A 17,647-nucleotide genomic window follows, 5' to 3' on the forward strand; every position below is an offset into this window, starting at 1 on the left:
ACATAAAATCCTGAAAGTCACAGCGTAAACCTGAGATTTTGGCAGTTTTATCAAAAATGTCCTAAATTACTTTGTATGCATCACTAGTTCTCACGTCTTACTCACCATGTACATTACTGTTTGTCCCAAACAAAGGAAAGCAGACAACCTTTTTGTCCAACAATACATTAAAACAAAAGTGATTAGGTATCAAATTAAATATCATAAATAAAAATGTATTTACAGTATTTTCTAATCATTAGACAATAAAATAACCAATTAAATTGTGCAACAAACTTAAAACATCCAACATCAAAAAAGTGAAGTATTATTCAAATCTTCACATACTGACTTTACAAAAAACTATTAAAATATTTAAAAATTCCCATTGTATCTATTTTAAACAAAGAAATTGCAAAAATGTTTAAGACCGTTAAGAGTTATCAATTACACAGGCACTTCACATGTAAACAATCTACAGTACAACTGAAAAAAATATTTGGCACCAACCTAGAAGACTGGAAAAACTCAAAATATGTTCTTTTTCCCATTCTATGCTGTTTGTATAATTACCATAAACTCAGACTAAATACTGGCAATGTTAGAAGTTTGTAAGTTACAATCAGGAGTGCAAGAAATAAAGAACTCAAACTTTAAGCTTTCTGAAAGAGTAAAAGTGGATTACATGGGATCAGTCACTCAGATTTTTACCATCATATCAATGCTACATTTTTGTTTTACCTTTAAATCAATGATTGACTTTAATCTTTCAAGCAAGGGGTTTGGGTTTTGTACTTCTAAAGAAATTCAAACAACATTTTCAATGTAGGAAAAGAAATCCATCTTTTAATTGTAACATCATGAGATGTTACAGAAGCTTTTATGGCAGCTTTTGACTTAGGTTAACTGGAAAGAGAACTTCAATCTCTTTGTGCATCCAATTACACACAAAAAAATCATTATGTTCTGTTAACTGTCAGCTGACTCCAAGGTTTTACGTACAACTCCAAAGTAAGGCTCTCTACAGCATTAGGACACATATTAGTTTTTGATGGCTTGGATGTTCCAATTTAGGAAGCTAAATTGCCCCAGAGCAATCCATATCAACAGACCAAATGGTAAGTTGTTTAGCTTCCAAGAAGTCACGTTACATGGAGGAAAGCTGAGATAGTTTCAACGTAGGTAATTCAAGCAGAGCTTGAACTGTGAGGCCAACTTTAACCAGACCCCTTTCCTCCAGTATGTGATGAGGCAAGCAGAGTCTTTCCTGTAAAATAAAGTGGTACACGTATTATGCTTGATTCATTTTTTCCAAGCTGGGTAACAAAAGTATTTTCTCTGAAGTCTCATTTACTTCACTATCAGACATTTGCATAGAAAATGGCTTTGACTTCAGATTTTGCATGTGGCTCTCTACAGTAACAGAATGCTCAGAAATTAATTGCATCTAAAATTCCCATTTGAGGATGAAAAATTCACTCAAACTATGAATGCATAACCAGCAAAAAGAACATTTAAAATGTTAAGCTACAACAACAGCAGAAGATACATAAAAGACGGTGCTAATTTCATAAAGCCAAAGACTATTTCTTTTCACAATCAGAGCAAGGCTGATGGGCAGTGCTGGCTCAGTGGCCTACTTCCCCCTTCCTGTTATTTTGTAGAAGGGACACCTAGAAAGTGCTGATAGACTAGGTCCTCAGTAATGAATCATTCCCCAGTGAAGTCATTTTTCAGTTTAAAAAGGCTCTGACAGCACAACCTGGACATTTTTCCCCCCCCTATGCTAACTGCTGTTACAGGTAACTCAGTACATGAATCTTTGAATCCTTAATTTCTGAAAGACCTAGGGCTTCATGCAAGATGGAAGCTGAGGCAGGGCAGAAACCCACGGTTTTAAATCCATGAACTAATTTTCTTGTTCCAGTGAAGTGCGGTGAGAGAGATTTGTCTCTCCCCTAAAACGCAGGACATGGTTTAACTTTTTCCCCCACCCTGAGAGAAGTAAAAGGATGAACTTGGGCAACAGGAACATGATAATGAGCTGCAACTACAACTGTGCTAAAGGCTACATATTTCTGTAGTATGATCTGCAAGATTTTTCCTAGGCAGACACTGAAACTCATTCCAAAGTTGAGTTGCTAAACTAAGACTTTCAAATATTACAGCAACAATTATCTCACATCAGTTTTTCTGTTCTTTGTTTTACGGAGGTCAGTATCATTTTTACTACATGGAACTAACTAGAAACCCATAGAGATGAAGTGTCTTGTTCAAGTTCAGGCCACCAGCTAGAAATGGGACACTTGACTTCTTTCATACAATTAAAGCTCCCCGATCAGCATTATAATCACTAGGCTCCCTGAATTTACCCAGAAAAATGAACTGCAGTACTGCTGACGTATGTTCTCTGATTACTGTAAATAAGTATAGTAGTCAATAAAGCAATTCGTATACCTGTGGAACGCCCAATTTTTTACAAGCATCAAGAAAGTTTTCAACATTTCTTCGGCACTTTGCCATACTGAGTTTAGGCTGTAAAGACAGGATGTTAGATCTTCGTCATACATTTGTAAAGGATTGTATATTTCTGATGCAAATTCAGTAACAGTTGCTAAAACACAAACTAGAACACAAAACAAATTCTGTGAACACTCAGTATATGACAACAGCTTTTAAACCAAACTTCTGAGCCTTGTTTAACACTTCTTGAAGGAAAATGGAGGTGGTGAATGTAGCCAATTAATATGATAAACATGATTCATGATTTTTAGTATTGAGCTTTAACAGCCTGTTTTCACGTAAGAGACAAGTAAAAGTGAGATAAATGACTTACCACTGCTGGCGATGGTACATGAATGCTGGCAACAGAACGTGGCCTTATGTGATTGGCTAAATGGCAAAGAATGACTCCATCCATCAATGCTGCTCCAATATCATCCGGCAAAATTACTTTTAACCTTGATTCAAGATTCTGTTAAAGAAAATTCCATAGGTAAGTCACTTTCAACTTTGGGTTAATTTTTAATTTTAAATCCAGAATTTTTGTTTTAAAGCGTTAAGTTTAAAAAGGACACGCTAATCCTAAAACGAAATAAATGAAGTCAAGCTCACGCTCTACTGAGTACAAATATCCTTTATATTATTAATCTTATGTTTTTTCTGCTCGTTTTTTTAATGGCACAATTAGACACACTGAGAAAGAGAGTCTGCCAGCTACTACCATGGCTCACAACTCGGAAGCATGTGATGAACTAACTACATGCAATAGGAAAGCACAGAATTTAAGGGCAGAAATCACACACAGATTTACCAGGAGAAATAAGAGGGAAGAGGGGAATACGATCACTTCAGGCATGGCTGATGTTTCACTTATGTGCCAAGTGACAGTTAAGTAGTGTAGGAAATGGTGGCCGGGAAGGTCCCACACTTGTGTTGCAAGACAGAGGGGGGAATCAGGGAATGTTTTTTTATCTCATTCCAGCAACAAGCTTTCACAGATCAGGATGTGGACCAGACAGAACAGAAACAGCCTTCACAGAAGTCACAACCCAAACTAGCACTACCCTGGAAAGCAAAGCTGCTACCACAGCATTTACCGTTCACAGTGAATTTACTGTTAACTAAAACTATTAAATATCTGAAAACAGAGTTATATGGAAAACAACTTACTGGAATTTTGAAATTTAGATCCCATTCGATATTAGGTAATTCACAGCAAGTTCTACACACAAAAAGCACTTGGCTATTCTTCAAATCTCAGATGAAGCACACAAAGCAGCACACACTGAATTAGACTTAGGGTCTCCCTAGGAATGTTAGAAACCTAAAAATATTTTCCCTGCATTCAGCTAAAAAAATTTTTGGTTCCTGCGGACCAAAAATACTACCAGTGTCCTCTGGGATATAAAGGTATCCCAATGATACACTTTTGTTGTTTAATTTTACTGTAACTGCCTGTTGTCAGACAGGTAGAAAGACAGCTCTGTTGCACAAAATTCCTTGGGAAGAAATATCACTGCAGAGATGCCCTAGTACAACCGGAATGATTCCCAGGCCTTTATTATAAAGATGTAAAAATTGTAGTACAGAGCAAACTAAATACACTGCACCCAACAGCTTGAACCAATATACTAAATAAGGGTACATACATTGCGAAGTTGTCTTATTTGTTCCCTTTCTTCCCTTAAATGCTCCATTTTCCTCCTCATTGTAAATCCAGGATCCATTGCTCCATAGTCCTGGCGAGATGCGCGGCTAAAAGCTGTTGAACGTTAGTGAACTTAGTTTTCAGAATTCAGATTAAAAAAAGTGCAATGACGAAAAATCCACCAACAAGGACGAAATGGGCAGAAAAAAGCTGCAGAACTTTTCAGAACTGAGACTTTTCAGAATCCTAAGGAAAAGGCTGCTCTCTATGAAACAGAACTTTCAAAGCACATGGATCATCTTATTTAACTGCAAATCTGTAACTAGAAAATATGGAGGTAGAATACACAATACACAAATATCCATTTGATGTATATAATTCCCTTTGTACATTAGCAAGCTTATCCTGAAGCCTAGCCTTGTCTATTAAATACTCTTAACTACATATACATTACTAATTTTCATTGTCAGAAAGCTTTTAATATGATCAATTGTATTATTTTACAGAATGCTGGCAAATAAAGCTTTTGTAGCAATTCTGTTCTATTTTTAAGTATTCTAGCCTGTACTTTCGAGCAAAAGATTCAGTATTTAATTCTTCAGAACCTTCTTGCTTCTAATAGTTTGGATTTTAGCAAGAGATCTAACATTCAAAAAAATCACAGGTATTTCATAGCAGATGTTCTTGAAATCACTGCTCTGATCTTTTACATTATGAGAATATGCATTTTGTATACAGAGAAATAAAATTGTATTTTACTTACAATGTTTATGGAAGTATCTAAAAAACACACTAAGATTTTGGGATTTCTTCTGTAACACCTCTTTTGTGAGAGAGTGAACTGTTCTCAGAACTATGCTATGTCAAGAGCAAGTCTTAAAAGCCATACAAAGATTTTTGCTCACAGCCAAGAGATAAAATGCCATATAACACTCAAGAACAGAGGGGAAAGGAGAGCTTTAGAAGGGGTTTGCAGATGTGAGCTGGCAACAGCTCCTAGGAGCTGCACCAGGGAACCAAAAAAAAAAAAAAAAAAGGGGGGGGTGGGGGGGCAGACAAATGGTAAAACAACCTTGCGTGCACCCATCAAATCTGCACCTTCCTGCAGCCAAGGCTGTAAATAAGTCAAAGGCCTCTAAATAAGCTCTGCTGTGCTTCCCTCATACGTGCAACACCCACAACTCTGGCACACAAGTCTCCCTTGACTGCTTACAAATCACAAGCGATTAGAGCCCCTGAAGGAGCCACCTGCATGATCTTAGGCAGACGTATTCTGCTATTGAGGGATCACGAATGAGTATTATGGAGGTCAAGCTTTGTTAACGTACAAACAGAATGAAACTAAACTCTGAAGAGTTCGGATCATTTTTCTTAATGATTTTGCAGAAGGACTTTTCCAGTTAATACTACTCTCAAGGGAACAAAGACTGCACAGTAGCCTTGCCAAACTACATTTTCCAATACAGCATTCACATTGACAGTTCTAAACAAAAGAATACTGTACCAGTTAAAAAAAATCTGTACTACTTCTTCCTAGATTTCAGAGGAATGAAAATCTGCTTTAGACAATCCCATCCGACACAATTGTCTTTCGGGGGACTGGCAGACTCTGAAAGATCTGGGCGCAACAAGGCGCGAAGCCATTAAACTGGCAAAGTGCTGCTCCACATATCCTTTCATAGGACAAATTACAAAAACCTACTTCTCTTGAAACCCTTCTGCGTCAGCCATCAAGTCTCAACAAGAATTGCATGCTGTCCCCCTGTTCTTTGTGGGTGACTAAATATGCAGAAAATAAATTAATGAAATAACAAATCACTGTGCAACTTGGGCAACTTTCAATTATTAGTTTGCCAAAGCAGCTGTCTATGCCTTTCCCAGTACTATGTTTGTGGTAAGCACACCGAGTGGATTGCTGTACTGTGGCCTCTCTTTGTACTCGTTCCAATTCATGCATCTGCTATCCTTACTGACTGTTCCAGCCTGGGGAAGAAACATCTGTTCTATCACGCTATGTCAGAGAAGAGCAGCTTACCTGACCTTGGTTTGAGACCAAACGGACCATGAGTGTTACTGTCTGTCCTTTCATAATCCTGTGAAAAGAGATTAAATGAATGGAAGAAAACTGACTTTAAGAATTAACTTTTGTTCCCATCAAGATAAAGTTTAAGTTATTCCTGCCTAAAGTGAGTCCTTCTACTTAATAACACTTAGCATCAACTTTTTTTTTTAAAGAAATGTTTACTTTGAATTATGAAGATCAGTTTTTCTCATGCAACCATCTAATTTGAGAAATGTACTCAGTAATCTGATATGCACACCAGACTTCCTTATTTCAGCTCATTTCGCTATATTTGGGAGATGCTTTCCTCATTCTGCTCCCTCAGGTTCCCTTTTGACATTAGGAGGAAATAATTATCGTATTTGGTGTATTTTATTCATAGCTTAGTAGTGCAACCATAGTGAGACCTGCATGGATTTTCCTTAGAAAGGAAAACAACTGATGAATCAAGCTGTGAAGCTATACCACAGCGGTGAAGATAGAACTGTGAAGGATGAAACCTCTTAAAAAGTCTCAGCATCTCTGGGTTCCCTATGATGGACAGAATACTAAACCACAAGTACTTAAAATCTTCTGAACTGCTAGTTCAGTGTGGATACCTACAAAACATGCCAAATTTGATTTCTCTTATTAGTTATTTTCATTAGGAAAGATAATGGAGACCAAACAATGCATCCTTCTGACAAACCAGCCCAGAAAAAAAACCAAACAGTAATAATCTAGGAGAGCTCAAATAGTTGTAAAGGTAAAACAAGTTGAAGAAATTAACATTGTGCTAATATCTGTCTCTGATTCCTATTTATATCTGACTTTTTATTATGAAAGGCATGTGAAATATTTCTAATTCCAGTTTCAAAGAAAACTAACAGCTTAATATTTGTATGGGAAACCTGGTGACAACAGTAATGTGCATAAAGAAATGTTTGTTGAATGAAAAACAAAACCACAAACTTGTACCTCAGACGACACAGGAGACTGTGGGGACACATTAGTATTATCACTGTCTTGCTAAAAAGAAATCAAAGAGATGAAATTATAAAATGAAAATTATGATTTAACAATAAAAGCATGAAATTATGAAATACATACACCATACATGAAACGTGCGACATCTGTCAAACATGGCACATTGGTAGCAACTGAATTTAAAAACATGTAGAGTCAAGTAAATACTGTTCACTGTTTAGGCAGGATATTACTTTTACATTACCTCTGCTTGACAGCTGAATTAGCTTTCCTATTACCGAAGTATGTAAATACCCTCCTTTTCTTCGATACATCATCTTACTGACCTTTTTTCAAATAAAGGAGTGCAATACCTATTTTGCTATATTTATTCTACGGTTTTGGAATACAAGGCTTGCTTGCATAGACTCTAGCCAACATTCTCCTGTTCCATAACTGCCTCCTAAGCATTCATAAAATGCAAATAAAACAAAACACTTTGTATTTTACGTGATTACCATGTCTCACCTCATCGTTTTCATTTCCACTTGAACTCTTTCTGGAAGACTTATACTGCAAAACACACACAATTATTACTTTAAAATGCAAGTATGGTTTTCATTTGAACCAAATGGCTTGATATTAGCCTGATGTTATTTATTACTGGTAAAGTGGCAGACAATATCTTTTTTTTTTTTTTTAAACAGAGTTGTCAAAAGAAAAAAAGAAAAAAAAGGAACATGTAGTTCCTAGGCTAGTCAGGAACTTCTTCACAGAGATTAAAGGGTAAGTGTATTTCAAAAATACATACTGTTACAATGTTAACTCTGATTGTATACATGTCTGAACCTAGTGAAAAGATCTGAGCAACTGTTACTCTGAAGTATTACTTATTAGTAAAAACTGTATAACCCACAAAAGTTACAAAAAGAAACATACTTTAAATATAGCTAAGATTGCTTAGCACTGTAAATGAAGGAAGGATTGCAGGAAGAAAGTTACAGAAATGGTACCTGTGAAAACAAGTGCATTTCATTGCCTGCAAAGCAAATGTAGAGATAGAACTAAATAGTCCTATCCCTACAAAAACAAAGAAATGTGGTATGTGTGTACAACAAGCCTACCTGTTTTTATGATACACTATATAATACAAGTTGCATTAAAAGACTAACTCTGGAACTAGAAAGATGGCTCTCCATCAGAGATCTGACTTAGGTGACACATGCAGGTTGTAGTTAGATGAATTTAAAAAAGGAAGAAAAAAAATCTGACCAGCAACTACGTTATCCTCCTCAAAGTTATAACTCTGAGCACTGTTGGGAGGGTTTACAGCTCCACATTCAACAGCTTAGGTGGAGTCAGGATCCAAAGTTTAACTATAAACTATTCCAGCAAAATTGCATTTTGATTGATAAAACTGTTTTCAGTAGGAAGGTTCTTTTTAAATAGCTAGCACAACAAAGCTTTTCAGGTACCAGCCAAACTTCTGTGCTGTGTCACAAAAAAAGGTGCTCCGATTCTCACAGGCACAGGCATTTTTCTACTCTTCTGCTGAGTAATATAGCTGTACAATAACAATGTACAAATTGTACAATAAAGATACTCTCCATGTATTTCGGGATGATAATACAAGTAAATTTTCCCTATTCTAAAGATGCCCATTGCAACAATTTGGTATGCATTCTTAAGATACTCATTCACATTTGAAGTCAGTAGAACTCATGTTAGAACACAACTCCCTAAATTCTTGAGGAAAAAAAAATTAATAGTTACTATAACCCACAATATTTCACATACGTAGAATGTTCTGTCTTTCCTGGAATTTAATTTCTTGGAAATTCCCTAGCATTTCGTGAAGGCTATGGTTTAGATATTTGATAGCAAAGACCCAAGACACTAATTTCATAAACCAAATTTAATTTCAACTCCATCTAGCACTGGTCAGAAATATCCCATTTCTCTACCGTGTATGAAAACAAATGCTATCCAACAATGCAGTAAATTTGAATCTGTTTTGCAGCAAGCAGACACTGACACCTGGTGACCAATGATACACACTACAAACAGCAAAATAGCTAATAGTGAATTTCCCCTCTAAAACAAACTGATGCGGAAAGAATCAAAATGCGTAAGTAATTCTTATAATTACGCTACACAAAAAGGTGATGCACATTTCCTTTCCTTAAACTACAAACAAAATCCCTCAAGTTTGACCCAAACCAGGGAAAAACCAAAGACTGAAGGTTAGTTTCTCTTTATCAGAAGACAACTGTAGATTGCCTTCTTTAATCAAAGAATAAACACAAGAAGAAAGCTTTTAGTGGATTTTCCCCCCAGTTTTCCTGCATTCTGACATCACCCCTGAATACATATGTATTATCAAATTTAAAAGAATTAAACGAAAAACTATAATCACATGCAAAATTAAAAGCGCAACAACCTATCTTTTACTTTGTTACACAGTTTCTTTTACTCTCTTCCAAAAAAAACAAACCAAACCCCCCAAAACCCATCCACAAAATAAGAAAAAGGAGCCTGAAGAAGCCAGGACAAAAGGAAAAAAGAAAGCAAACTAAATACTCCTCTCATATTACCTTGAAATAATCTTTTCTAATTTGTTTACTTCTCCTTCTTTCTTCATTCTGCCAAATCACTGGCTGTGTTTCTGGCCAAAGCTGCTCATCCATTGGATCTTTCTGGTTTTCCAATGGCTGTAAGTTTCAGAAACATTTTTACATGTCAGGTAAATATACAAGTCTGCATTAGCACAAATTATTATGAACTACAATTATAAACTGTTTGGGTCTCCCATAACCTAGCTTTATGACACAAAAATGTTACTCATCTCAATGATGGTCCAGGTGGAAATCACTTACTCCCTTTCAAATTCTAAAACACATTTCATAGAGGAAAAGGCACCTATGAAATAATTAAAAAAAATACCCTTTTCTTCATCTACTGCACTGAGCCTAATTTTCACAGGTTTGCTAGGAAACCAGCTAAGGTTACCATAAATAACTGCTTGCAAAGCCAGTTAGGCATCTAATGTATCTAATTTCTGAATCTGCATATTCACTACACTGGAAAAGGATAGCTATTACAAGACTTTTTTTCTTTTTTCTTTTTCCTTAAGCACCTGTTTGCTGTTCTTATCTAAAAGGTAATACACAGCAAGTGGCAGTATAAAAACCTCTTTAGAACATGTTTGATAATACAGTACTTTGAAGGAGACAGCTAAAGGAGGTTTATTCATAAAATAACAATGAATATGTATGTATATGTATACTCTATGAAAAACAAAAGCAGACAACCCAAAGGAAACATTTCATAAGAAGGACAAGACATACAAAAATTGCATTTCTAAAGCTTTCTTCATTTTAGAATATCAGGCCCTATAAGGCAACCATAAACAACTAACGAATTAAAATGCAAAACAATAATGAAAAAAAAAAACCTCTTCAAAGTTTCACTGCACTTTTATCATGTCATGCAAGTTTCTCAGTGAGTTGTGGAAAGTGAAAGACCTATACAATTCAAACGATTCAGATTAAAAAAAAAAAAGAACGAACAGTGTGGTTAGGTAATAAAATAAACTTATATGTAAAGAAATTCAAAAAACAAGTAAACAATATTTATGTCTTATTAGTTTCAAGATCTTAAGTATTTAAGCCTTTAGTATTACATTCTCAACAAAAAAAAAAAAGCCACCTGCATTACAAACATAACACAAGTGAAATTGTCTTGAAACAGTAAGGGAAAGCTTTTCAAAGGAAATAACAGAAGTTTTACTACGCTTTCTTACTGCTTGATATGGTTTTACATTTAGACATTTACCTGCCAACTGTATGGAGACAATGGAGAATTCCCTTCATCTGTTGAAATACTAAAAATTAAGATAACAGACATTATTAAATTTCCTTACTACATTTCTATATACTGTAACATCAAGTTACTTTAAAAGTCCCAAAAAGCAAACACAATATTAAAATGCAGCTTCTCTGCAACATTATACTACTCTGGTTTGCTGCATAATGATATTACAAACTGTGGCTAGAAGGATGGCAATTTGATTAAAATTTCAAATAGTATTTCACTCTCCTTTATAGTACGCTGACAGTATCTCCTACATAACACTGTGCTTTATTAAGCAAAGGCTATATCTGAATAGTGTTGATTGATCTTAAGAAATCACTAATGCGCCTTAATTGTTTCATTTCTCAAAGAGGCAACCAAACATTTTGTTCAAAGTTAAGAAAAAGTATATTCGTTTGGAAGAACCATATACTTCATCTCATTGTTATCGCCACACAGTGAAGTAGAGGCTTTTCCATAGCAATGAAAGGAACAAACATTTTAGGACAGAATAACAAAACTGCAAAACCTCAGATATATACTGAGGGGCCAAGGACAGTGCCTGATCTTACTATAAGTTTTCTGCTAACAAAGTTTGAAGTTGGTGTCTTCTGTTGGAATCTTTTCGGGAAGCTCACTTCCATTACCCTTACCAGCAACCATTTCATTCGCATCCTGACAACTGGGCGGAAAACAGGCTTAGAAGCGGGACTGAATGCGAGAAGGTCCTAACACCCTGATCAATTCTAATAAATTCTTAGCAGACAGCAAAACGGCACAAAGTGAGACTGACTTCCGTAACTTCTGTTACCTCGTATTCCTTTTCTTTCCTTTTCTTTTCCATTTATCTTAAATCAATAATCCTACTTTTTAAAGCTGTTAGCTCTGTGGCATAGAAAATTTGTCTGAATGACGCCCATTACCTCGATAAGGAATCTAGTTGAGAATTCCAGAAACTGCTGCAATAAATAATTCAACCCTGCTGTTGATACATGGTTGTATCTATTAACTATGACATGTTTTTACAAGTGGAAATTCTTTAGGGGTGTGACAATCTTTCTGTTCTATTTGTATGCACCTTACCCAATGACTAGGGCTCCTATATATCGGTGCAAAGAAATAACAAGTATTCTGAGACATCTACCTTGTACACACACCTCAAACAAAGTGTAGTTTGTTTGTTTGAAGGAAAAAAAACAAAACAACCCCCAAACCTCAGAGCTGTTTGTTTTGTGTAAAAAACAGAGTAAGGCAAAGGTAACCTTCCCTGAATTACCCTATAATACAAAGCCTGACATAGCTGTGCTCTACAGTAGGCGACAGCATCCCTAAGAACAGGAACTGCAGGGTAAGTAACCAAGGACAGGGAAGCTCCAGGTGCAAACGAGCAGCAGTTGCAGCACAGCTCATGTAACCCCAAGACAGGTGCACAACCAACCTTGCAAAATCTCAGATACCAGGGAGAGAAAAGATAGCCAAAACAGGATGCATCACATTGAAATATCGATATCGTGTCCCTTTTCTGTTTGGATGTTTTCCTGATTTGCACCTGGGCTGCACAGAGCTGTAGAGAGCAGTTACCACCCACGGTGCTCTCTAGCAACAACAGCAATAATTACGGGTTCTCGTCTTCCCAATTCAAAGTCAAAGTGGGGTTTGAACACAGGTAGATAGAGAGTCTTTGGAAGATATAGATTTTAAAGGCTGGCAAAAAAATCACAGAAGCCCTCCCCCACTCCATGGACAGAGTTCTCTTTAGGTGGCTGTCAATGACCTCTCCCCCTTCAGCTGAAGGAATAAAAGATTATTTCTTGGCCAAATTGATTCCCAGAACTGGCCTAGGATTCCTTAAGGAAGAGAAAGCCAAAAACTTGCAAGCTTCTCTCTCACTCACATGGGTAGTAAAAGGAAGCTGCAATTTCCCAATTTCCTAGAGACAAGGCTCTGCCCCTTCTCTTGTTTTACATTCACACAAAGAGCACAAGATGTGCGCACAGCTCCTGCAGACAACAGTATTAAGCAGCACAATTCATTGCACAGACTATCAAGAGTGGATTCCTCATTGACACATTCCCCCATAAAAACTAAAGGTTTTCTAGGCTGAACTCCCATCAATACTTTTCCGACAGCTCATAAGAACACAAAAGGACTGCCAGGGTAGAAAATTCAGATGCCTAAGCACAGACACAATGCCATTTTGTACAACTCAAGAGTATCCCAACACATCTCCATGGGACTATCACCTAGGGGACATATGTTTTTCTGGACTGGAACTGGAAGCAAGACAGGATACTTTAGGATGTCTAATGTGCCACTGAATGCCTATGTTTAGGCATCTGAACTGCTCCCTGAATCAGACCCACACATGAGTTTCTGTAGGACATCAACTTTAATGGCTCAGAAGAACACCTTGACTTTTCCCCTGACAGAAAGAAGCTAAAAACCAGATTACCTGTGTAACTTCAATTTCATCTTCAGCTAAAACAATAGGACAGAATATGGCAGGACTGATATGAAATAAATAAACTTAATTTAATAAAATAATGAAAGCTGTGATACAGAAAAGTATATTAATACCATTTTTCAGATTCCGTTGGCTGCTTTGGTCTGTTCCTTGTGCTTACTGAGGCTGAATGATTAAGGAGCCTGGAATGAAAAAAAAATACACATTTATCCAAGAGCTTTGTAGTTAAAGCTCTTTTGAGAGTATACGGTACTGTGTGTGCAACTTTTCCTATAAAGAAAAGGTTTGAACATTAAAGTAGCATTTTTCATAAAATTAGAACACGTGTATTATGCACACATGAAACCCAAGCCCAATCCTGCTTCCACTGAAGTCAACAATGCAGTTTCCAGCTCTTGCAATAGTGCAAGTTTTGAGTTTTAAGCAAGTAAAACTTGATCATAATCCAAACAAAATGAAGGCTCCTCTTACTTTTCCTTGACACACACACACCATCTGAATTGTTCTCACACCTTTGTGAAGTTACGCTGCCCTCAACACAAAAGGCCCCACAGTTCACTAAAAGTAGAAGAGACAGGAGATGGTGGAAGTAAAGCGGATAGGAAATGATACAGAGACTGAGCATAAGAAGTTGGTCAGACTGTAGAAGCGGGTAAGAGGATAGCTAGGTAAGATGACTGCAAGTGCAAAGGAAATGCAGGAAAAAGAGGGAGGAAAGAGACACATGGAATAGGATTTTAGGCACAGAACGGTAAGAGAAAAGACTAAGGCAGAAAGAAGGAAACAAGGCAGGAATGAACCAGCAAAAATTCCATTTTCCTAAAATATAATCAATCAAAAAAAGCCTAAACTTGCATATAAATTCAGAAATGTTTTCTCATCTGAAACAAACCCGTACCATGCACATGTGCACACAGGCAGAAGACATAAGCTCTCTATTTATTAGGAACACTTAAAAACAAACAAAAAACCCTCAAAAAACCAAAACCACCTCCCCCAGACCAGAGAGCAAACCAATCAGAAACACTTTTCAAATTAAACATTTTCAAGTAAGCGTCACGTTGAATAGTAACTAGAATCATTAATTTTGAATTCTAATGTTAAATTATACAGAGAACTAAAATTTATTAAGAATCAGAAAGAACTGGAAGACCAGCAACTATTTAATGGAAGAAAGTAAAATAAAGTAGGCATCTTCATTTTGTATTTCATCATCATTACAGAGGGCAGTACAACAATTAATTTTAAAGGATCAATGATTTTCAGTCAGACATCTGTGATTATTATGATAGCTTTGAGCTGAGTAATCTTATTTCTAGCTTAGATCTCTGTGACTGTATAAACCTCAATTTAATGGGATTATGACAAGTTAAACCTGTAAAACAAGATAATTTACAGTCTGCAGTATCTGCTCCTTATAATTTATTTTCAGAAAGTTAATTCTGAGGGTGCTTTCAGGTATTAAATTATACTATACCCAGAAAAAAAGTTACAAAAAATTAACATTCAGAGCATAGGATGTATCAAACATCATAAAATAAACAAGGCATTTTTGAGTCATTGATTTTCAGGGAGAATTCCCATTTAAATTAGTCTTATCTCTGCAACTGAAGCCAAAGAGAAATTCAGAGAGACTTATAGCAAGACATAACCATTAGAATAGAAAAAGCTTAATAAATAAATGAAAATCGGAGTCACCTAAGCACTATCACCAAATCTGACTAGCAGTGTAAAGTTGATGATCGTATGTAATAAAGGCCATTACTTTTTAACAATCTCATTAGATGAAGTGTTAGGAAAAGCTATTCAAAATAATGCCAAACATATATATGCTTTTTAGATAAACTATTTCTATAAAACATATACATAATTGATGTTTGGCTTTATTAAAAATTAAGTTTTCCAGTTATGTTCAAATATATTTTACTACTTTGTAAAAAAAGAACAATCTTTTTAAAAACTTCCAGTTTCAAAACTGAAGGTATTGAAGGATAATTAAGCTCAGCATGTCACATTAGTAGTTACTAGTCCAGTCAGAGCTATGAATTTCCTGTGGAACCAGGAACTTAAATTATCAGTTCAAGAAAACTGTAAAAACATAAATCAGTATGAATTTACAGACTTCCACAGACTAAGGAATTCAATGCAAAATAATTCGTTTAGCTGGAAAGGGAAAAACCCTCTAGTTGTAATAAAAATATAATCTGTCTTAGAGGAAATAAAATACAAAACGGAGTATACAAAATGAAAGTATACGTGGCTCAAATTCTGAAGTTAGGCTCTTTAAGTGTGGTGCTAACGGTGCAAAGATTCCAGCAACCATTTCTGCCAATATTACATCTCATCAAATCCAAAATTTTTTATTTTGTTGGACCAATCATTAGCAAAATGATTCTTATTTATGGTCATACTTAATCCTTAAATAGACTTTTATACATATAGTCATAACACATTAGTGTAAGTATTAGTTAACTGCATACTTATGGTTCACACCAATCACACAGATTCTGCTGTTACATAATTATCGTATAATCTATTGTTTTGAAAAGGTTATGAAACTCATACAAACTTTGAAACATAAATTACTCAACAACACACACACTGATACATATTTGTATACATGAAACAAAAATCAACACTGTGACTCACTTTTCTAATTCTCATAATCATGCAAGCATAACATCTGCTCCAAATTGCTGACTAGATGGGAGATAAAGGTGATGGCAAGACAAACTATGTTATCAGGAAATATTTTCCAAGGCTTGAGATTAAATAAGTGGAATCTCTTCTAAACCCTCTCTTTTGCTTGCATTTCCTGAGTAAACATAACATCACGCTTAAGAGACACAAATGAAGCGAATGATGCTAATTACTTTAAGAATAGCTGCCTCCAAGTTTAAACAATTAAGAACTATCTGGGATCTATAAAGCATGTAAGGACACAATAGCTTTTACAGTGGGACAGAGCAATAACTCCTGACAGATTTTAAACTCAAGAGTCAAGACTCCCTTCCTTTGAGAACAGTCTCCTGTCTTCACATATGCCTCGCTGCTTTGTGACAGTAAGATGCACTCTTGCGGATACAGACTGCTTTAGAAAGTCACTGCTGTCTGCTGAGCATCCGTACTTCACATTCAGGCAAAGTGAACCCTCCCTAAGGAAAGTTATTTTAGCTGAGATACTGTACTTTCTGTTGAAACAGATCAGGAGTATCCAGAGTAGCGTTAGAGTTTCATCTGACAAGGTGACAAACTTTGAAATCACTTGATTTATCACATACATGTCTGACCATAACCTATACAGTCCCATTCTGGATTTCTTGTCTCCTGGGAGGTTTTTGTATCTGCTATTTCCTCCCTCATGGCTGTCAAATACAAAACAAGTTGTCACCAGTTATGCTAATTTGAAAGTGATCACTTTAAAATCAAAAGCTCTAAAGAACCTTTTGCCTGAGGCTCTGCACTTGAGGTGCTGCACTTCCATATTCAAAGACAACCACTGGAGATAAAACATGCCAAAGGTGAAGGAAATTGAGCTTCTAGTTTGAACTCAATCTGCTTTGGACAGTTGTCCAATTTAATGAAATATTTCCCTTGCGTTTCATCTTAACTAACAATAAAAGCTTTTCCATCTATTTTTTATTGTAAAAATTCTTAGGCTAACTTAGTCAGTTCCTTTATTCTGGTTTTGTTCAAGACAAGGCCCAAATTGGTTCTTTTGTCCATATTTTATCTTTGGAAATCTGAAGATCTACAAGCACTATATACCTTGATGCACGTCCTGCCGCCCTTGTCCTCTGGAAGAGCTTTTCACTGAATGAAGTCCTATAGCTTAATGGCCTTCGTCTGTATTCACATTTCATGTACATCAAAGCCAAAGACGGAAGAAGGAAGCACGACAGGTTGATGGGAGAGGACAAGGAAGTCAATAGCATAGCAAGCAAAAAGAAAAGAGAAAGACTGCATAATATTAAAAGAAAATACACTGAATGAACAGAAATATGGTTAGTAAGAAATTACTTCATGATGCACACTTACTCTGAGAATTCCATTTACTCAGGTTGAACAGTACATATTTTCCACAAATAAATTCAGAAATGTCTTGACTTAATTTCTAAATATTATTCTTATTGCTGTTCACAGCAAGAAATTATAAATTCACAAAACTATGGATTCACTGAATTACACTTTACTA

At 35.9% G+C, this 17,647-nt stretch overlaps 1 protein-coding gene across 2 annotated transcripts in view; it reads right to left on the reverse strand.

Annotated features, from left to right (window-relative positions):
- Positions 1-279: 279 nt before the first annotated feature.
- The window catches only part of LRCH2 (leucine rich repeats and calponin homology domain containing 2), a 50,322-nt gene continuing 32,954 nt past the window's right edge, over positions 280-17,647 (reverse strand). The window contains exons 12-22 of one of the 2 annotated variants that reach the window (XM_067304131.1): positions 17,221-17,298; positions 13,566-13,634; positions 10,971-11,019; positions 9,731-9,847; positions 7,665-7,709; positions 7,149-7,199; positions 6,165-6,222; positions 4,131-4,243; positions 2,816-2,953; positions 2,437-2,514; positions 280-1,246 (exon numbers count right to left, since the gene is read on the reverse strand). In XM_067304131.1, coding sequence (XP_067160232.1) covers positions 1,127-1,246; positions 2,437-2,514; positions 2,816-2,953; positions 4,131-4,243; positions 6,165-6,222; positions 7,149-7,199; positions 7,665-7,709; positions 9,731-9,847; positions 10,971-11,019; positions 13,566-13,634; positions 17,221-17,298 — 916 coding nt within the window. In that variant the 3' untranslated portion in view covers positions 280-1,126. The remainder of the gene's footprint in view (positions 1,247-2,436; positions 2,515-2,815; positions 2,954-4,130; positions 4,244-6,164; positions 6,223-7,148; positions 7,200-7,664; positions 7,710-9,730; positions 9,848-10,970; positions 11,020-13,565; positions 13,635-17,220; positions 17,299-17,647) is intronic. The other variant, XM_067304132.1, reaches the window with a different exon arrangement.

This window comes from Apteryx mantelli, chromosome 13 (genome assembly GCF_036417845.1).
Source record: "Apteryx mantelli isolate bAptMan1 chromosome 13, bAptMan1.hap1, whole genome shotgun sequence".
Classification (NCBI taxonomy): Eukaryota; Metazoa; Chordata; class Aves; order Apterygiformes; family Apterygidae; genus Apteryx; species Apteryx mantelli.